Here is a 20819-nt window from a genome sequence, read left to right on the forward strand (position 1 = left end):
GATGGATTTCTCATTGTATGACTGTTAAATGTCAAAACAGAGTCTAGAGAGAAGAATTCTTAGAGAACTGAGTGAGTGATAAACTCCAGCTCCTTGGTTAAATCTCACAAACTTCTGTCATAAAGCAGCCAAAGAAATATGTGCTGACAACTTCATGAGTTTGAATTTTGTGGTTGATTTTATTTTTTGCACTCCTGTGTCAGCGCCTGTGAACATGAAAATGTAACAAAGAGCTTGCTGACCTTGGGTTTGCTGTCCTTTGGTTTCTTAGGTCTCTGTGGAGGACGGTCTGAACTCGACTTAGTCTGAGACTGCTGACAAAAAGCGTGAGAAATGGGGTCGGGGGGAGGAAGTAAGGAAATGAAGAGATGAGGGAGAGTTAGCCAGTTATAGCTGCTCCACAAATAGAGATTAAGGTCAGACTTATTCATAAGTCATCAAATCTGCAGGATGTTCATTCGAAACATTATAAACATATTATATACATTATATTATATAATATTTCATGGTTAGGTGATGATGGGAACAGAGAAAAAAGAATCAGCATTACCCGCACCTTGATGTGTCCAGTAGAGGGGCGGGAGTTTGTTAAGGTCACCGTTGTCCCATTTGTCACTTTTGGGAATGGGGAGGAGTCTGACCCATTCACCTGGGGAGGAGGTGGAGGAGGAGGTGGAGGAGGAGGGGACTGTGTAATGAACTGAGAAGATATTACTCTGGTTAATAGTGCGACCAAGTTTATCATCACTTACTGGGTTTCATGGAAAATTCATTTTAACTCAAATTCTGTTTGTTTGAATAATTTCAAATTCAAGTAACATGAACTTTTGATTCTTCTGATTTGATTCCAAGGTTAAAAGGTCCCATATCATGCTCACTTTCAGGTTCATACTTGTTTTGTTTTTTCACTAGAACATGTTTACATGCTTTAATGTTAAAAAAAACATACTATTTTTCTCATACTGTCTGTCTGAATATATCTGTATTTACCTTCTGTCTGAAACACTCTGTTATAGCACCTGTCTCTCTGAAACAGTTTCTGAATAGAGGCTGTGTGCTTTTCTCTGTGGATTGAGTGTTTTTATACTTTGACAGTATTTATATAACACCTCCACATGCTTAATGATCAAAAAAGACATCTCAGTTTTTGCAATTTGGGACCTTTAAATAACATCCTGCAAAGGTACCTGTGTAGGGGACATATCCCCGTTGTGGGTAAGCCCATCAGAGGGAGACAGCTGAGGGACGGCACTCAGAGGAGAGTCGTGATTGGTTAGCTGGTCTGGTGACAGAGCATCACTGCTGTCTTCATCTAAAGACGAGCTCTCTCCCTCTGTGACAGAGAACAAGTATTTTCAGGTGAAAATGGCTCATGGATTTGGGAATTCTCCCAGCAACTGTGGCCAGAGGGCTAACCTATTCACTTCATTCCTTACTCACAGTGTGTTATACAGTCAAACACAGTCATCACTGTTTGATTGCTAAACAGTGAGAAGTTATACAACACTGTATGTCCTAGCAAGTTTCAACACAGGACTATGTCCAAACATAGTTGTTGTGTCATTTCTGTAACAGAGTTGATAGTCAGAAGTTGTGTGGTTTAGATTTCATGGTATCATATCCAGTAGGGTGATGCAACCTCTAAGACGTGTGTTTGTTTGTAAACTCACCCTTAAAACATCTGAATTACAAGTCTGAGTAAATACCTGGATGTTGTAATTACACAGCTGAAGGTGTGTTAACAGACAATAGAAATTAGATTTTAGAGGTGGTGCAACTGCACACAAAGCCAGTGGTATTCTGTAGCCTCAATTGTTTTGTTTCATCTGCACCAGGTGCAATGTATGTTTCTGTAATCTGGTTACATTGTAATATGTTTAAAAGTCATTGTTGTTGTTGTTGTTATTGTTATTGATTGCTTTTTATGTCATTGTGAGACTGTAATGTGTGTTAATGATTTGAAATGTAACTGTGACTTTTTCTTGTCTATCTTTACTGCCGTGACTGAATGTTCTTATCAAAAGTGTGCATGTTTTTTTTTAAGGACATTTAAAGAGAAAGTGGTCTGCAAACTGTGCGTGCAATTACTTACCCATAGGTGAGTGCACCGGGATGTCGACAGACAGGATGTTCTTGTGAACCAGTTCGATGGGACCTGGCCTGTGGGAGATCTTGTCGTTGAGGTCGTCGGCCAGTCGAGCCCGCTTCAGCTGCAGCTGTTTGGCCTGCAGGGATGGCTCTGCCGACGTCTCTGTGGAGGACACAGCGCAACGACATGCGTGCATTCAAATTCATTCATCAAGTGATTCATTCTGATCTACAAGATATAACCAGGTGCTTTGTAAAATAAGATGTATATCGAAATATAATCCCTGCAATATAATAGGAACATCCATAAAGACAGGAAGTTGAAATGCTAAAGATCATAGATACTGAGTTTAAATATCACACCCAAACCAAAGCAGCTGCATTTTTTTTCTTCTGCAGAGTTGATTCCACTAAGGTAACTTTTCTTTGTCTAAAGGTGACGTTTCCACTTAAAAACTCACCCTCCAGAATGTGCATCCTGACCAGCTCAGAGCGCTCAGGACGACTCCGGATCTTTCTCTTCAGATAGTCCTCGGTCTGGGGAAAACATATTATGGAGGGGTGGCATGTGTAAGAAAGAGGAACTGAATGCTATGTGTTGTTACACTGCAACAAACCGTAGATTGTATGTATTTTTAGTTGAATCTTTGTTGTATTGCCAAAATTGTGACTTTTTTTTGTGTAGGTGATATTTCTGCAGTTGGTGAGTTTGTTCAGCAAAGACGATTCTCGTTGCCAATACTAACTATGTTATTTATACTAAAAGCATCTACAAACCAGTTAATGGTTGAATTACTATTTAATGGCATAAACCAGTAATAGAGTATAACAGACTATGAATTATACATTTAAATCTTCACTAAGCAACTCTGCATGATGGCAGCTCCAGGTAGATCTAACCTTGGGTTAGAGCTGGGCGACAGGCCAAAATCTTGTCTCCAGATGTCGATCATTTAATATTTCAATAACAATATATATCACGATATAGCATGATTTCTGTTAATTTAATCAATAAATAATCTATATGAAATAACCACAAAGTAAAGCCTATTGTTGTATACCCGTGTGTGAAATAAATACTTGAAAAATGAGTACTGAGTATAATTCATTTTTTATTAAAAACTTTGAACTTAAGTGAACAAAAGGTGCAAGATCAAAATGTAAAGTGTAATCTAAATGATGTACGTATTGACGATAAGCAGTTTGTACGTTCAACATTCTGATAGAAATCATATAAAAAAATATATACAATAGACATTTTTATATTGTCATGAGGACATATAGGCATGGTCATATCACCCAGCCCTACCTTGGGTTATTAAAAAGCACGCTGATAATGCTGAGCAACCCTTTCGGTTTGTGCAGCTCCTTACCTTAGGATTACTTTTACCTTGCTACTATTAGTATGGCAGCTAAAGTTTAGTTTTGTTATATCCTGTCGGCATAATACCGAGTGTCTAAACTGACAGTGAAACTCTATTACAGGTAGTGATCTGAAATGTATGCTGTGTATACACCGTGAAGATTTTGCCCCCCAAAGCTTTAACAAACAACAACCTTGAGAAAGCAAGATACTCACCCTTGCTCGCTCCAGACTCCTCCGCTGTTCGTGAAAGGCCGCTGGGCTCTTCAGTGCTGTATGGAGAGACAGGTGGAGGGGGGGAAGAGAAAGAGAGAAAGAGTGATGAATGCAGCTCACGAGGACTCTGATAGGCGCCGTGATACTCCTTTCAGCGAGTGACAATGTGAAAAGAGATGCAGCTATAGAGAAAGACAGACTCAAAGCAGAAGTGGCTGCAGGATGAGAAGGTCAGGAGCGCTATTCTAACCACACACTCTGATGACAGCTCAGGAGGCTCATGGGCCGCTGCAGCATGCTGTGTGTGCAAGAAGAAAGCACTTTTTTCTCTGCAGCGATCGCAAGGAAAACTGGACCTCCAATCGATTTCTGTGGCCTGTTACTATTGTGTTCAGATCTCAGTGATAATATCCCAAGCTCTTTGTGGCTTTTACATTGAAGAGGCTGCAGGAAGTGTTGAGTTATAACCAGTGTAGTGGCTTATCTAAGGTAAGTTATGTTTTAAAGGAGCAAATATTCAGACAAACCTCATGTAACCATGAACTTTCCCAAACCATACCTCAGTACTTTCGTAAGCCTAAATGTAAGCATACTGCCTTCTGGGAGTATGCTTTTTGTCAGTGTCTTTCCACAAGAAAAGAGGCACTAACTGAAATGTAGGTGCATCTCAAACCTCTAACACAGAAAACCTTTTTTTCATGTGCCAAATTATCCTGCAAATATATCCTGATTTAACTATTTACATTCTTTCATAAGTCATCACAATAGCCCTGCTTCATGATAGTTTTTATGGCCAATTTAAACAGAAAATGCTGCTGATGTGTACTGACTTTCACTGTGCACTTTGAGATTTGTAGATAGCGAACTTCCAAAACTATTTTAAAGGCCAGCTGTTTTTTTGTTAAGTCAGAGGGATGGACAGTAGCCGGGAGTCTGAGGGACATCGATTCTTGATGACTAGCAGTCTGGAGTGGATCGTTAAAAAGGAACAAGGAGACAGAGGAGAGTGCGGACTGATGGATAGACTGCTGCACACAAGGAAAATCTACATTCATCACATGCACTCAGCCATGACTGTCTGCAATGTACCTAGTATATGAGTGGGGGTGTGAATGTCTATGCGGCGGTGTGTGTAGGTGTGTGTGTGTGTGTGTGTGTGTGTGTGTAAGTGTAAGCAAGTATGCATGTTTGTGTGTAAAAACGTATTCATGCATTTCAGCCAGTTACAGGTCAAAAGCCAACCAACCTGTTTAACACAAAAGTGTTGATCCAAAACTTTAGATATCTTAAATTTAAATTTATAAAAAAAAAATAACTTGGGGAAAGTCATATTCCAGAACGAAGGAAGTAAAAAAAAAAACAACCTTATCCTGTCATTCATACTGAGACCGACCGTATTATCGGTTGGCTGATTTTATTTATAAAACAATACATAATAATCTATAATAATGTTAAATATTCTTTAATAAAGATATTTGTATAAGAAAGCGGTCTTCTGAGTAATGCAGAGTCATACAGTATCAGTGCAAATCCATATATTTTCATTCCAGCTCAAAAATTCACTACAATTTAATATCCAGACTAGCCAAACTGAATTAAGGGTTTAACAAGTAGACTTGGACACCAAGAGCACCCAAACTCACAGTCTTTAATATACAAAAAATTCATTGTCAAGGTGAGAGTTTGGAAAAGAGACACGAAGATGTTCACTGTATTTGGGGAAGGATATTGGGAGGACAGTGGCAGTTACAATGATGCAACATACTGTAGCATTCATCGGATTGGTCAAGAAGAGCTGGTGAAATCCCTGCTGAAGGTGTGCGAGTGTGGACATTCTGGCTACAGTAGGGCGTCCCCTGCATGTGTGCCATAGATGACACTGAGTGGGGGTGGGAGGGATTCCTCGTGTCACAACTCCTGACATTGAAAGAAGAAGACCTACATACCCGTTGTGACATAACCAACGGTCAAGATCACAACAAAACAGCACGAAACCGGTCAGCTGAGCCTGTCACCAATCGTCTGCTGAGAGTCAACAAAACGTTTCTTGTTTATGAAAAATCTCGAGCAGCAATGAACCCTAGAGTTTCCCCGGTCACTGAACAGACAGAACTAATGTAATCCATTTCATATCAGAAGCAATTATGAAATGCAATTGAATGTCTGAACAGCTGGTCTTAAGAACTGCTGAATCAATCACTTTTCTATACTTGTGTAATTCACGACAACAATAAACACCATCTGGCTATATGGAAATGAAAGAAGAAACCCAGTCAGAGACAACTGAACAGAGATTTACCCCAAAGAACAAGACGAGTAACCGGCCACATTTCTCAAAATGATCTATTCATTCAACAACGCTCCTTACTAGATGGTCCTCCTTAAGCACTGAAAGAAAACCTCAAACAAACTATGCTGAACATGCAAAGTGGAATTGATATCCTTTGGCTTTTTTCAAATCTGTTTTCATTAGAGGAAATCAACCTATCGACCGATCCAATGTACGTAATTTAGCCCCTAAAAAGCTTAAAATAGTTTCATCCAGATAAATTGTCCATTTTCCTGGGAATCGATTCCTTCGCCGCTCTAAGCAGAAAAGAAGAATCAACTTCTGGTTTGTAACGTTAATCAGAGTTGACACAATCACATCACATCAATTCAGGGTTAGGAGCATAAAGCTGTTAAATTGGAAAGGTAAAAGTGCTATATGAACATCTCTGGTGGGAACATGACCTTACACAGACTTTACAATCTCTACAGAATACCTCAGATACAGCTTAAGAAACTGTCAACTTTTAAGGGGTCAAATGTATCAGTCAGTGCCTTGGACATACTCAGATTTCGTATTGAGGTACCACACCATGGGAACAAATTGACTGGGCACCCGTACATCTATGCATTTAGCCTTTCTAAATCTAGCACAATAGTTCTCATGTCCAGAAAACCCCCTTACTTCACACTCTTCTATAGTGTTTATTGAAACCATCATCACTACAGCAAGTGCCTTGCTCCAGAACACCCAGACGGTGGTTAGAAAAGGGAGGGTGCAAAAATACTCATTCACACCACCTGCAGCTGCAAGACCAGTGTGAGGATTTGACACCACAGCAACACTGACCCTTCATCCGTTCCCAGCATTCACTAAGTCTTCTTCAGCTTTGCAAGACGGCTTAAAGCATATTACAAGATTATTAGGAATATCTTATTGATATTCATCAAAATTAGGACATATCGTCATTCTGGGATTCCACTGAAAGATGATAAATGATGATACATCCTCTTTGTTCTTTAGCAGTTCATATGATCCTCACTGTCCTACAATTCAACACGGGCCTTGACAGCTGAACAGCCTTTGCTCTACCTTGTTGTAATCTCAAGGCAACAGTGAAAATAAGGGCCCTTTGTCAAATCTCCTGTGTTCAAGGAAAACAATCTCTTTAAAAAAAAAAATTCTATTTAAGATATTTTTTTTGGCCTTTTCATGTGTTTATTTGAAAGTGAGAGCTTTTGAAGAGTGACAGGAAACAGGAAGGAGAGAGAAAAGGGCCACAGGTGGGAACTGAACTGGGTTGCAGCGTTGAGGACTTTAGCCTCTGTATATGAGGCGTCCGCTATAACCATTGAGCCACCAGGCGCCCCTCAAACAAGATCTTTAATGAATCTCTGACAAACCCTTTCCTTCTCTTACTCCCTCTTGATGTATGTCTCTTTGTTTATCCACAGAAGAACAGCTTGAAAGTAAAATATTCCACCGGTACATGCTGATCTTGCCTGTTGCATAAGAAGGAAACAGACAGATTTACTTTAACTACTAAATTGTCAAATGTAAGATTCCATGCTGCCAACAACCTTGGGTAAGAAACATAGAATTTAATTGAATAGACTGGCCCCATTGTCTCGGTACTCCAGCTATTTGGTTCAGTATCAACCCGATACTGGTATGTGAAACATGTGGTCGTGGGAAAAAAAACTACCACATATACTGTTTGAGGTGAAATAAATTGTTGAAAAAAACCCTGGTACTTACTGCCTACAACTATGCCCTACACAGAAACACAGGAACATTATAAAAAACAGCAACTCTGCCTCTTGAGATGTGCAGAACTGTAAAACAGGAAGTGGATACTGAAGAAGAGGAAGCTGCCCTACTTGATAACACAAAGTGGTGCAAAGACACCACCAAACATGACACATGCAGATACAATCATACAGTTAACACATGCAGATAAAGTTTGACATTTTCAGCAAAGCAAACGTGATGCAAAAAAGTCTCAACCATCATAATATTGTGTTACCTGAATATATTTTACACATGAAGAAAGAACCTAAACATATCCTGTATAGCAGATGAGGATAACCAGATAGAATATATAGCTTCTAAGTCAATTGACCGTACACATATATTTTAGCGTTAGTATTATGTAACAACACGACCAATCTGTGACATCAGGAGCGTTAACCCTCAGCTCAAAGGCCCAGACACACTGTCCTGGTTGTCAGCATACGTTTTTACTGAGCATCATAATACTAAGATTCTGCACATTCTGATGGATAACAACATTACTACACTACATATACCAACACTTAATCTTCAGGTGAGGCTGAGTCAGTTTGAGTATAGGCATCCCTGCAGATGCACATGTATGTCTGTTAGAATTCATCACATTGAAAATCCAGTATGCAAGTGCGCAGCGTACAGAACATTTGACGTCAGGGACTTACGTGGCATGATCCCTTGGCTGACCAGCTCCTCTCGTGTACGTCTCTGCTGGAGTTTGAGCTGGAGGACTGCATGGAGACAGAGGAGGTGAGGGGGAGAAGGAGGAGAAGAAAGAGTCAGTGGCAGCCGGTGAAAAAAAAAAGAAAGAAACTGCAGAGATGGAGCTCCGAGCTTTAAGCTTCCTTATTGTCTCTTATTGTCCACTAATCAGCAGTCCATCTGCCACGATTACACAAACAACCACGCACGGGAACCCAGATGCATTTTGACTGACATGAAGAGAACCTGCACTCTTGTGGCACCCAATTCATCCTCCCATTTCCGCCTTCTTCTGTGCTTTTTTTTTTTTTAGGCTAGGAGGCGGGTACAAGGAGGGCTTGAGCGCCGTACTACACACTTCCTGTTTCTGTACTTAAATTTCTGTGAGCCAAGTGTGCACAGATGTGTACAAAAACACTAATCACTAGACAAATCAGTAAAGGAGATAGAGTTAGCACAGCAAAAAGGATGAGAGTAACCAGCAAAAGGAAGAATGCAGACTTAAACAAGACCAACTTAGATTAGAGAGTAGTAAAAAAAAAAATAGAACAAATGGGCCGATTGCACAGTCATTTTAAAACAGGAAGCACTTGTTACATAACAAAGATGTGGCACAAGAGAGTTTTAAGGAACAAGGCGCTGGACAAAAGGAATAGGACCATGTCTGACCTTTCTGCATATGCAAACTGTCAGTTATTGTTTTTACAGTCAAATTTATTTTACCAATTGACCCTTAGGCTGAAAGCTCATGCTAGCCACATAATCATAATATAAATAAACAACATAACAGATATATTATATAATATTAAATATATAATTAAAAATGTCTATTCCATGGCCTGGGAAAATTCAATATTTGTGAATTTTAGCTACTCTTATCAAAATTCTCAAACTTGTGATGTTATCAAATGTAAAGCTGCTCCATCGACAATGAATGAGAGACGGAGTTTGTTAGTTTTCTTTTTTATACCCAAAGGAGTTGTCAGTCCTGAAACAGCACTCAGAACAGTGTTATTGACAACATCTTTCCCGATTAATTATCTATTGAGCTTTTGGATTTTGGGGAGTGTTGTTCATGTTTACTAATACTTTTGGACGGTTTTAGACCATAGGAATAACTATCATTTTTGTAAATGGGTGTAGTTCCCCTCTAATGTTAAATTAGAACCAAATTAGTAATGAACTAAAAACAACAACATGGACAGCTACAGGATCACGCAAGTGCATTGTATTTCATCATTTGCAAAAGTTCAACTGCAGCACAGTGAGAATTTAGGGAAGTGACCCTCTAGTCAGTCACAGACAACTAACCAACTACAAACACATCACCGACCATGAGAAGAATGTAGAGGATAGCTACAGGGTCACTGCAGACACTTAAGCTGTTTTTTCTGAGGTTGATAAGTAACTGATACTGCACTACACGTACTTCCGCTTTTGGAACCAGCCTGGTTCCATTTTAAAATAGAAGATATGACACATTTACTGTCTATCTTGGTTTTAAATTTATAGTAGATAAAATCAGAGGAAGGAATGAGTTTGTTATTACACCAAAAACTATTTTCACTGACACACACACACACACACATTCAGCTCAGCTCCACTCAGCTGAGACTCATGTTTTATGTGTACCAGCTGTCCTTGTTGTAGGGGTATGCATGTGTGTGTGTGTGTGTGTGTGTGTGTGTGTGTGTGTGTGTGTGCGTGCATGCGTGTGTAAAGTGTTACACACCCCTGAGGCTTCGTAAATATTTCTAGCCAGGGCTTCGGGCTTGTGTCTGCTGCAAAAGGAGCACCTGTTCCTTCCCACTAACAAAGTAACATCATCAGTGTTAGCTAACCACCTAGCTGTCCTGTGTAGCTGCTGCTCTGCTATGACAAACCATCCAGGCATGGACAGAACCACTCAGAGTCCCCGTGAGTTACTGTCAGAGCCTGCACAACTAATGTCATTCCTTGACTCTAAAGCGTCACAGGCGATCCCCGCTCCTTTCTGTTATATTTACAAGTGTGCATGCTCTACATCGTGAGGGATCAAGCTAGCACTAGAGACTCCCCTCTGGAAGCAATAACATGTCAGTTCACATTCAGAGATGTAAACACAGAGAGACCTAAACCCAGTCAGGCAACTTCATGTATATGTTGCACCAGCAGCTAAGAGAAGCCAGCGCCACACACACAGGTAAACACTCAGAGAGTCGCACGCAGGCACGCACGCAGAGTGCAGGATAACATGCCAGGCCAATTCCAGGGAAGAGGTTTATTCTGGGAAAGAGAATCTTACACTTTCCCTCTATCGCAGCCTCACATCTCCATGCTCCCTCCTCATATTCTTGCACACAGACAGGACACTCCAGTTTACGCATCTAGTCTCTCCTGCACGCTCTCATTCCTCTATTCAGTCCTTGCATTAGCTGTTGAGTCCAGAGGCCACAGTGGCAGTAAGCACCAGTTTATCAACCAAGTAAATTGCCAAGTAAAGCCGTTAGTGTGTTAAAAGACTTTAAAATGATAAAGTATCAGTCATATTTTTCTCAGTGGTTTGAAATTAAATGCAGAAGTCTCACAGTGACACCTCATACATTCTAGTTAAGTTGCTTAGAGTGAAATGAGTAGAATGTGAAAAACTGTAGGCTGACGTGGGAGACCAAGTCATATGATGCAGAGCAGTGACAACAACTAAATTATCTACAAATACACACAGGCATGGGACCAAGAAACCAAACACTACACAAATATGGAGGCCAGATATAGTTCGTACTAGAATAACCATAAAGTAAACTCTGAGAAGTGTAAATGACTACTTTCGTACTGATGTGTACACACGTGTGTTTGTAAATGCAGTTGAGAAACTGCTATAGGGAACCTATTATACTTTTCCTTATTTTCTGTATTAAGTTACAACGTCAGATAGTCTTGTTAAACTTGGCCAAAGCTTCAAATAATTGCGTAAATATATCTTAAAGTAATCACTCCGTTACCAAAGGGGTGATGTGATCCTGTGCTGGATTTCTGCTCCAGCACGCTGCTGCAAGCGTTTAGGTCACATACAATGCTACATATAGCTACATGCTAACAAAACCTGTAATCTTGGTTGCTGTTGTTAATTTCTCCACAATTGCGGATAACATCCCTAGTGGAACATGTTCTTTTATGTCATTTTCAGGTTGGAAGCCTTTAGTGGTTATTTTTCACAGTAGAAAGTGCTGCTCTGACATTACTCCGTTACAGTCATTCCACTGCTACATGTAGCTACATGATAACACCAAGCAGCGGCGAAGTGCGTCTCGCCACAACAATGTGTTCATGTGTTTTCAGACGGGAAGGAATTCCTTGCAACAGGTCAACATGTCACAGCACTATGTTCACAAGTATTCTCTGGCTGCAATTCGCTGCTAAAAGTTAAACTATTCCCAACTATTAGTTTGGCCGCATTTCCCTGCAGAATCAAAAAACTGCAGCTCAGACAACAGCCTGAGCTTTTCATAGACACTGCATGGCAGCTCGCTACAGGCCACACTTCTGAGTAGACTGGGCTTTTTCACGAGGGGGGTTAAAGAGACAGGGCTCTAAAACAGAAAGTCTCAGACAGTGGGTGAATGCAGGTGCAGCAGTCATGGGCAGAATGATAAAAATGTGTTTTTTGAACATTAAAGCATGTAAACATGTTCTAGTAGAATCCCAAAATACAATAGGTCTACTTAAGACGCTGAAGAAACCAGACTCCAAGGTTAAAAATTAAGAGAAACCTGGTTAACACAGTAAGACTTCTGCTTTATTATAATCAGGGTATTGCAGTGCATGTAAAAATGCTCTCCGATCTTTTGCCTTAACATGATTTCATCTACTAACATGGTTTCATGTATGCGTGTAAACATAGTCAGTAGTGATGCTAATGTTTCTTTTTAATTGCTAATGGATTAAGTATGCCTTCATCTAAATCAGGGTTGAGGGTCCTTTAAAGAAAAGGAAGGGCAGTTTTATTGGGATACTAGGACACAGCCAAAACTGGCCTCCGCACTGATAAAAAGCCAGAGCCAAGGAACAGAGAGTGGGGGGGGGGGGAGAGAGAGAGAGAGAGAGAGAGAGAGAGAGAGAGAGAGAGAGAGAGAGAGAGAGAGAGAGAGAGAGAGAGAGAGAGAGAGAGAGAGAGAGAGAGAGAGAGAGAGAGTCAGAGTTACAGTTCTTAAGTGAAGCAGGGGAAAAACAATGGTGAAAAGCAAAAAAAACATTTCCTTTTTTGTTGTGTAAAAAATAAGTAGGAAGTTGTCATAACCAGCATGCCTTGATGTTTTTTTTTTTCCGTCAATACAATTCATAAACACTGATCACATCTTCAACTGATAAAAGTTTCTGTTGATTGAATGAGTTCATCAAGTATTCCTCTCGGATAAGTGCAGTATTTAAACGCAGCTACAGCATGCTACCCAGCACAAAAAAAATGCCTGGTAGTTGTTTGAATAGTGACACAATCCCATAATATTTTCAGGCATTCAGTCGTAAGGGTTAAGGGGTAAGACAGGGATTTCTGTGTGAAAACTCTAACACAGTGGTCACATTCATGGCTGCCCACTTTTGAAAGAGACGCTTGATAATGTAAAATAGTGGGAAAAGAGATATCTGGTGGTTTAAGTTTAAGGTCAGAGAGGAATCGGAGAGGGAGAAGGAAGAGGTCAGTGAGGGAGAGCAAAGTTCTTGGTGGCCAACTAGGCTAATCCTGCTGCGCTAATTCGTCATTAGATCTGTTTAAACATGTCCTGAGTTCGTCAGTGTCCCCGACGACCCCCAGGCTTGGCGCACAGGCACAGCTAAGCCTGCAGACATTGACATTTAGCAACACACAAGAAGGCAGAAATCTCTGTGCCATGACATGACGTGACGTGAAGCGGCGTGACGTGACACTGCCACACACTCAGCCAACAAACACAAGTTACGCTTGGCATTGGAGCTGGAAATGTTCTATTTGTAAAGCCTGTTAATGTTCTCCTGCATGCTCATCATTTGAACAGTAGCGTCGTTTGATTGCATCTGTTGAAGAGAGACATGAACAGCATCTGTCCACAGCAAATGATTCACACATCAGAGAGAATGGAAAGAGGCTAGAGGGCAAGAACAATACAAGGTTAGGGCCATTGGCAACTTAGAATCACTCCCACCACCTTCGCACTGCTGCACTGTGCTAGGGTGCCAGACGACAAAAAGGGGGGTTGTAGTGAATACTGATCATCTTAAAGTTCAAGAAGGATGAGTCAAAATCCCAGAGTTTTATGCAGTTCCCGTCACTCACATGACACAGGACTCCTATAAAGAATTTAGCAAAGCTTAGTGGTTAGCATAAAGCACCTGGAATAATAACTGACAGCTGTAGTGCCATGTACGCAGTGACAACCTAACATGTCAGCTGTTTTTATGGTGCTGTAGAAATTCCTTCCGTCTTTTTTAGGTCCTTCCTCTCCAGCTTTTCTCTAGACCGCCTCCGTTTTTAATCACTCGAACTTCACAGGAATGTTTTTATTTCAGCTGTAGTCAGTCATCTGTGACTCTGACCCTTGCGTGAAATGCTTGTAATGTTGGTTATAAACAAACCACAGCTTAATTTACTGTTCTACTGACTGTAAACCCTTCCAAATTAGGCTGTATTAGGGTTGTATTTAATATGATGTCACGGTTGGCTGTCTTGAGTTTACCCTTTCAGTGGAAAAAGTTGTTTCAGTAAGCCCTCAGTCAGTATTTCTTTCCCTACAGATCACAGCAAATCACATTGAATCCAAAAATGTACAGTGACAGTGAAGTGTCAAACCATTACATTTGATACAGCCTAAAATAAACATCATCAACAACAACAACTTCTACTACTACTTCTACTACAACTACTACTACTAGTACTACTACTACTACTAAAGCTAAAAGAGCTCTAGCTGAAAATTATATTTTAGTATTATTATTATTATTATTATATTTTAGTATTATAGAATATTATTGGCTCCAGTTGGATCATAACTTAAAGGTTGCATATTATGAACATGTTTACATGCTTTAACGTAAAAAAAACCCCAAAAAACATTATTTCTGCTTACAGTCTTTCTGAATATACCTGTATTCACCCTTTGTCCGAAACGCTCAATTTTAGCGCTTGTCTCTTTAAGCCCTCACGAAAAAGCCCACTCTACTCCGACAGGTCAGCATTTTTCAGGTCTTCCACATTTGCGCTCTCACCGTCTCTGCCCCATCATTGCAGACGGGGAATGACTGTAATAGAACTGTAGCGGTGCTTTCTACCTATAGTAAAGATGTGACATCATAGAGCTTTTTGATACTTTCGCAGTATCTATGTAGCACCTCTACCTGCATTATAATAAAAAAGGCATGCTATGGGAGCTAATGGCTAATGCTATGCAACAATGTTTTTATTTCCCTGTATTGTTTGTTATCATACGTGCCAGGAGCAAGCACATGTGCAAGCAGGTGACGTGATACACGCTCCTGCCAATGGTTTAACACTATTCCACTGATCTCCAGGTGGCAGTGATGTGCCTAGAAATGCAGCAATGTCTCAGCACAGGCAGAGAAGAAGACTACTGGCATGTAAATGTGGGCGCACAATGGGAGTTTTGAAATAAAATTAAAAATGGCAATTGTTTTAGGGAGGAAGGAAATGCATTCAACCGTTTTTAGGTCTCCAAGATACACACAATGAGTTCTGGGGAGTAAACCTTAAGACCAAGATCTTTATGACCAAAGAAATATGTAATACGACACACATCCTTAATCTTACATAGTGCTCAAGTCAGTGGGTCTATTGAACAGGTTTTTCGGAGAGATAAGATAACCAGTTCTACTTCTTTTCTAAACAGGCCAGTCAACCAAATCTCTCGTCTTTAAATAAGCCCCACTAACTATTTATGTGAAGCCATGAAGTCCTGATATGAACCTGTAGACTGAATCACATGCACACAAAGCATATCAGATATTTTGCGTCTCTTGTACTGACTATGTGCAGCTCCGGATGGCCCACCTTCTTTCAGGCTGTGATAGACAAGTCTGTCATGATCCATTGTCAGTCCTGCCTTCTCCATGTCATCTCCCATTAGAGGAGAGCCCGGGGGGGAGGGCTCAAAGGAGAGGCAATGGTTGGTGTCCAGCATTATCATTCAGAACGGAGTTAAATTATTTGGAAAACATTGAACTTCTGATTCAAAAGTAGTCCCAAATGTTGGCTGTTATGGCCGAAGAGGGGAGGAAAGAAGAGCCCTTGATGTGTCAAAACTGCTCCAGCTGTCCCTTCAATTAGCTGTCCTCTCTTTCCAAGGGGAGGCACGAACCAAATGCTTCAGAAGACCACGAGACACAAGTCAAAAGGAAATCTCCTTCAAAACGTGAAGGAAAAATGCTGCGGCTGCCTCTCCTCTTCTCTTCCCTTAAAGTGCCTCTCTCTTATGTATCAGAGTAATCGATTGGTCTGCCTCCGATTCTCTTTCTTTCTCTTCTTCCTCCTGCTCTCTCCTTCCCTTGCAGTGGCAGCCGGCGAGTCACGACAGCGCTGCTCTGCAAAGGTTTCCCAGAGAGACAGGGAGGGGTGGGGGGTGCACAGGGCGAGTCGTGGATGAAAAGAACAAGGGAGTAGAGGAATCTGAAAAAGGGCCAGTGGTTGAGGAAGAGAGGACAGCAGTTAACTCGGCAGAGAGAGAACCCAGTGAGACTGCTCTGGTTGCAGCTCCTCCTGAACCTCTCTCTCTCTCCCTCTCTCGCTCCCTTTCTCTCTCTCACTCCCTCTCACATTCACACACACACACACACACACACACACACACACAAAAGCAGGGAGTGCTGCCGATAAAGTTCTCCTTCTCAGCTGTTGCAACTCATTCACTGTTACAGACTGAGGGCGGCTGCCACATGCAACTCCTACCTGTCAAACACATACGCAGCAAACAGAACAAAATAGTCACGGCATTATCCAGACAATGTGTTCCTGAACACTTTCTAGACGGCTCTAAAAATGTTGACTCATTCAATCCATACACAGTTTGTATTGGATACGTGTAAACTGCTTTTAGAGATGACCTCATCCAACATAATCAACTTTTGTCATAGATACTCAGGTATATCTGATACTGGGTTGAATTGCGCACACACACACACACACACACACACACACATACACGGACTGTTAGAGGGATTGATTGATACCCAATCACTACTGCAAGTCGGACATTTTTTTTTGACCAGTTCATCCTTGAGAAAAGGCATTATATTTAAACAGGGAAATATGTTTTGTGACGGAATGAGACTCCTATTGAACTGGTGTGACTGGAGAATCAAAGCTGATACATACTAATCCAGTTTTTGTGGTCCAGTCCCACCACCAAACTGTCTCTGGCACCCGCAGAATGCTGATGGTAAACCCGCGACCCTGGCTGCACCCCCCTTCCCCCTCTCTCCGCTCTGTTTTAAATAGCAAGGCCAGCTGGCCATAAGGGGGCTATATTCAGCTTGGTATCACCTGTGCACTCGCAGGGTAAAGTTACTCTCAGGCACGCACATCACTGCCTGCAAATATACACACAGGCAAACTTTTAAGCTGCACTTCCCTGGACTGAATCAATGTTTCACGAGACAGGGCACAAAGAAAGGTACATTGCTCTCATACGTTTCATTTCACTATACATACAGCACAAATAGGATTCGTTCGATAAATAAAACAAAAGTATAAATATGTAATATGAAAACTCACAGCACACACTGTGACATTATAACGGACCAGTAAAGAACACCTCTACCTCACAGTTGACACGCAAATGACCGCAGTGGGCCTGAAAACACCAGACAACACCTTCAACGGTGACTGGTAACTACAATCACTGTCTGTTATGAATGTGTGATTAAAGTCCACCTGCTGTGATGATTCACAGTCTGGGCAGGAAACACAGAGATGACGATAGGCACAGAGATTAGGATGTCGCCGTGTGGGTTGATCTCAGCAGCACACATCATCAACTGACACACAGCATGCTAAACATGTGATGGCTCAAAATCCTGAAATCTGTTTCTCATTTTCAATTTAGTTTTTCTGCAGCTGCAAATTTCCAACTCTGATTTTCATGTTTCTATTTTTAGTTTTCTACATGACAAAACACTTTGGGCCCTGATTTCCATGGCAATATAATCATCCTGAGGAGGACAATTTACAGCTTAGCAGTAATGTATAAATTCTGTGTTGATAATTGTCAGTGTAACCTTGACCCACAGGGTAAGGAAACAGTTTGCGGGGGAGTTTTTTTTTTATGGTTTTAGGGCTTAGTGGTCATAGTGTGGGGGAAGTAGAGTTATGTTCTTTCCCATGACTTTACAACAACTAAATTAGTACTACTGTAAGTATGGACTGGAGGACGATAGGGATGGGTGATATGATGTTGTCAAAACAATATGAAAAAGTATATCGTCTATATTTTTCTATATAATTTCTATTTCAATGTCAAAAAAACAGCAGCCAAACTGTATGAAACACAGTTTCACACAGCTCTAAAAGTTGGGAAAATATATACAGTACATAAAAAGGTTTTACCATGTGATTACTTCATAAAGACTATTTATTAATTTATTGAATTATGATATGTGTCATTATTGAAATATGAAATAACCTATATTAATAACCTCTGTGATGCTTAATGTAGGAAAAGCGGGGCTTTGCTTAAATTGTTAATGTTTGGCAACATGCTCAAAATTATAATTTTAACATGCTGATGTTTTAGCATGTTTATTCATCCTCTTTGATATCTGTACCAAATTCAATGGCAAATCCATTTCAACGTCAAAATATTTCAGTCTGAACTAAAGTGGTGAATGAACTGACCAACATCCCTTGAGCTGTTAGTATTGGCATGGCTAAAAAAACAGTACAAAGACTATGACCTATTAAGTTGGAAAGGTCTTATTCCCAGGATGGTTGCCAGTGTTTTAAATGCATACCAGTACTATAGCTATATGATGCTATTGCATGCGGTTGTGCAGTATTCTTATAGTCACAACCATTGCATCGACCTTTGCCAAGAAAAAGTTAATCGTCATAGATCTGGCTTCGGGAACATTCCAGTGAAGCTATTTGGCCTTGGACATCCTTATCTGGGTCTTTCTTTATCCGTCACTGAAAAACATTTCTGGGAATTAAACAAAATGAGAGCGCTGCTTTTTGGGCAAGCAGACAGGACATAACTAAGAAGGTCTTGCCGAAATAGCAACTCTAAGACATCCTGTGAATTGTAAATGAATGGAAAACTCCCCCACAGCCTCCAGTCAGTCATTGTAACCTGGACCACAAGGGGCACAAACATCTAAAACATTGGCTGTTTTCCTTTATAATGGCATCTAATCATTTCAGAGGAAATCTGTTCAAGTCCAATCTTGTTTAGACAGGCAACAGGCAAATACAAACGCAACACAACAAAACAAGTACCTCATTTGAAGAATCAGAAAGGTGCCAAAAGTTCTACAAAGTGTTATCTACTTTAGTCCTAGTGCTAGAAGTAGTAGCATGCAAGCAACCACCACTGTGGTCTGCACTGACCAACTCATTATCATTTTATTAATCAGAACATACTGCAGTGTATAATCATTTAAGAGATAAAGGTTAAGAAATGTCAGAAACAGACTTAGCAGTAAATTATAATTTAAATAATCAGCCCCACCATTTAATACTATAGCCCCACCATTTAATACTATAGCCAAACAGCTGCAGAACTATAGAAAACACAATGCAAACGATGCTCTTTTTTATCTTCAAAATGTCTGAAGTTGAGGAGATGAAGTGAGAACAGCCTAAGTGTTTTTTAATTTTCTATCCTGGTTGTGGAACATCATGAGCCTCTTGGCCCAGAGTGTCCTTCAGCAGGACCTGCCCAAAACAATTGCCCAACCACATTCCAATAACCTTCCCACAACAGTTAGTAGTAGCCGCAAACCTCCCCCAATCATTTCTAACAAACAAGACCAGGCAAGCAGGATTCAGGTGAACCACACATGCTGAGAATTTCCGTCCATAATTGGCACTGGAACTCAACAACACACTCTATTAAACTTAAAGATTAACATTAAAGATCTGTTGGACTCCTGTTGATGAAACTCTTCAGCCCCCAGACCACCTTGTCTAATCGTATCTATGAATGTCTGTGATTCATTTTGGCCACGTCCACGTCATTTATCATGCGGAAGAAAGAGCTTTTTGTGGTCACTATCTAGTTAAAAGTAAGATCTGAATCAATTTCAGTTATACAATATACAATACAGTTTATGCAGGGCTGCAGCTGAATGGTGCTGGCATTGTAACACAACCCTTCACTGTACTACTGGCCAATAAATTTGTGTGTAATGATCAAAACCTAATCTGAGTAAATCAACTTACCAAGCAGCTATTTCAATTGCTTGCTAAAGGAAGATTACACAGTGATGAGTCCTGGACACATATTAGCACTTGGCAGTCTACAATATTGGCACAGTCAATAAATGCGTACTTTGGAAACTAACATCGCTCTCACAGTATCTAAATATTGTGGTCTAAATATTGAGCAAAGTGTTTGTGTACCTTGACAAAATGATAAATATTATTAACATTACATATTAACTATCCTCACTCAGTACTGGCCAAAATGTGTCAGTACCATTTGCAATCAAAAAGCGTCAAGTATCCAAGTTGGTTTAAAATACCACTTTGGAACCTTAGGCATGTGCACTTGTTCCTTTAACAAGATATTTCCTCATCTAAATGAGGAAACTTAAGACTATATTTAATTAAGGCAATATTATCCATTTAGCACTGAGGCATAGAACAGTTTGGCATATCCTGTTCAGGGTCAGAAATAGTTATATTTTCGGATCTAAGGTATCAGAAAAGGTATTGTTTTATTATCTGTACAGAAACTTGGGTAAAACATTGGCACTACAGCCAGCAGTACTCATGGATAACCCTGGGTTTTGTGACCTTTTAATGACAAGCATGTTTACCAATAAGACAGATGGATAAATTAAGCAACAAACAGATGAAGCAAACAAAACCAAGAAACCAACCAGGTCCTGTGTCAGTCTACCACAGGTCAGACCAGCCATTAACATTCCAGCAGAAAACAGAAGGTGTTTTTCCTTTACTTCCTGGTTGTCCTGACCCGCTCTGCTGGGGAATTTACCGGCACTGCATTTGGCTGTGATTCAACACTGACATCAGGCCCAGGATTTCTTAGTGTTAATCCACTGAACTGCACAGAGACGCAGCCTGAGGAATCTAGTTAATGATATCTGAACCGAGGTGCTCACACTGAGGAGACTGGTAGCTGCATGGCAGCCATGTGTGTAATCACAGGGAAAGAATGCGGAATCTGGGACTACACCGTAATGTAAACAGTG

The 20819-nt window shown here is 40.6% G+C and overlaps 1 protein-coding gene across 18 annotated transcripts in view; it reads right to left on the bottom strand.

Moving 5' to 3' along the window:
- mrtfab (myocardin related transcription factor Ab) overlaps positions 1-20819 on the bottom strand; it is a 44173-nt gene that overhangs the window by 7814 nt on the left and 15540 nt on the right. For 3 of the 18 annotated variants that reach the window (XM_083932345.1, XM_083932333.1, XM_083932334.1), the window contains 7 exons: positions 8390-8455; positions 3668-3723; positions 2550-2625; positions 2093-2251; positions 1188-1333; positions 551-700; positions 243-314 (listed from right to left, as the gene is read on the bottom strand). In XM_083932345.1, the coding sequence (XP_083788471.1) occupies positions 243-314; positions 551-700; positions 1188-1333; positions 2093-2251; positions 2550-2625; positions 3668-3723; positions 8390-8455 (725 nt within the window). Of the gene's footprint in view, positions 1-242; positions 315-550; positions 701-1187; positions 1334-2092; positions 2252-2549; positions 2626-3667; positions 3724-8389; positions 8456-15417; positions 16096-20819 lie in introns of those variants that run through there. The other 15 variants (XM_083932335.1, XM_083932330.1, XM_083932337.1 and 12 more) reach the window with 13 other exon arrangements.

The sequence above is a fragment of the Echiichthys vipera genome, assembly GCF_963691815.1.
Source record: "Echiichthys vipera genome assembly, chromosome: 18".
Taxonomy (NCBI): domain Eukaryota; kingdom Metazoa; phylum Chordata; class Actinopteri; order Perciformes; family Trachinidae; genus Echiichthys; species Echiichthys vipera.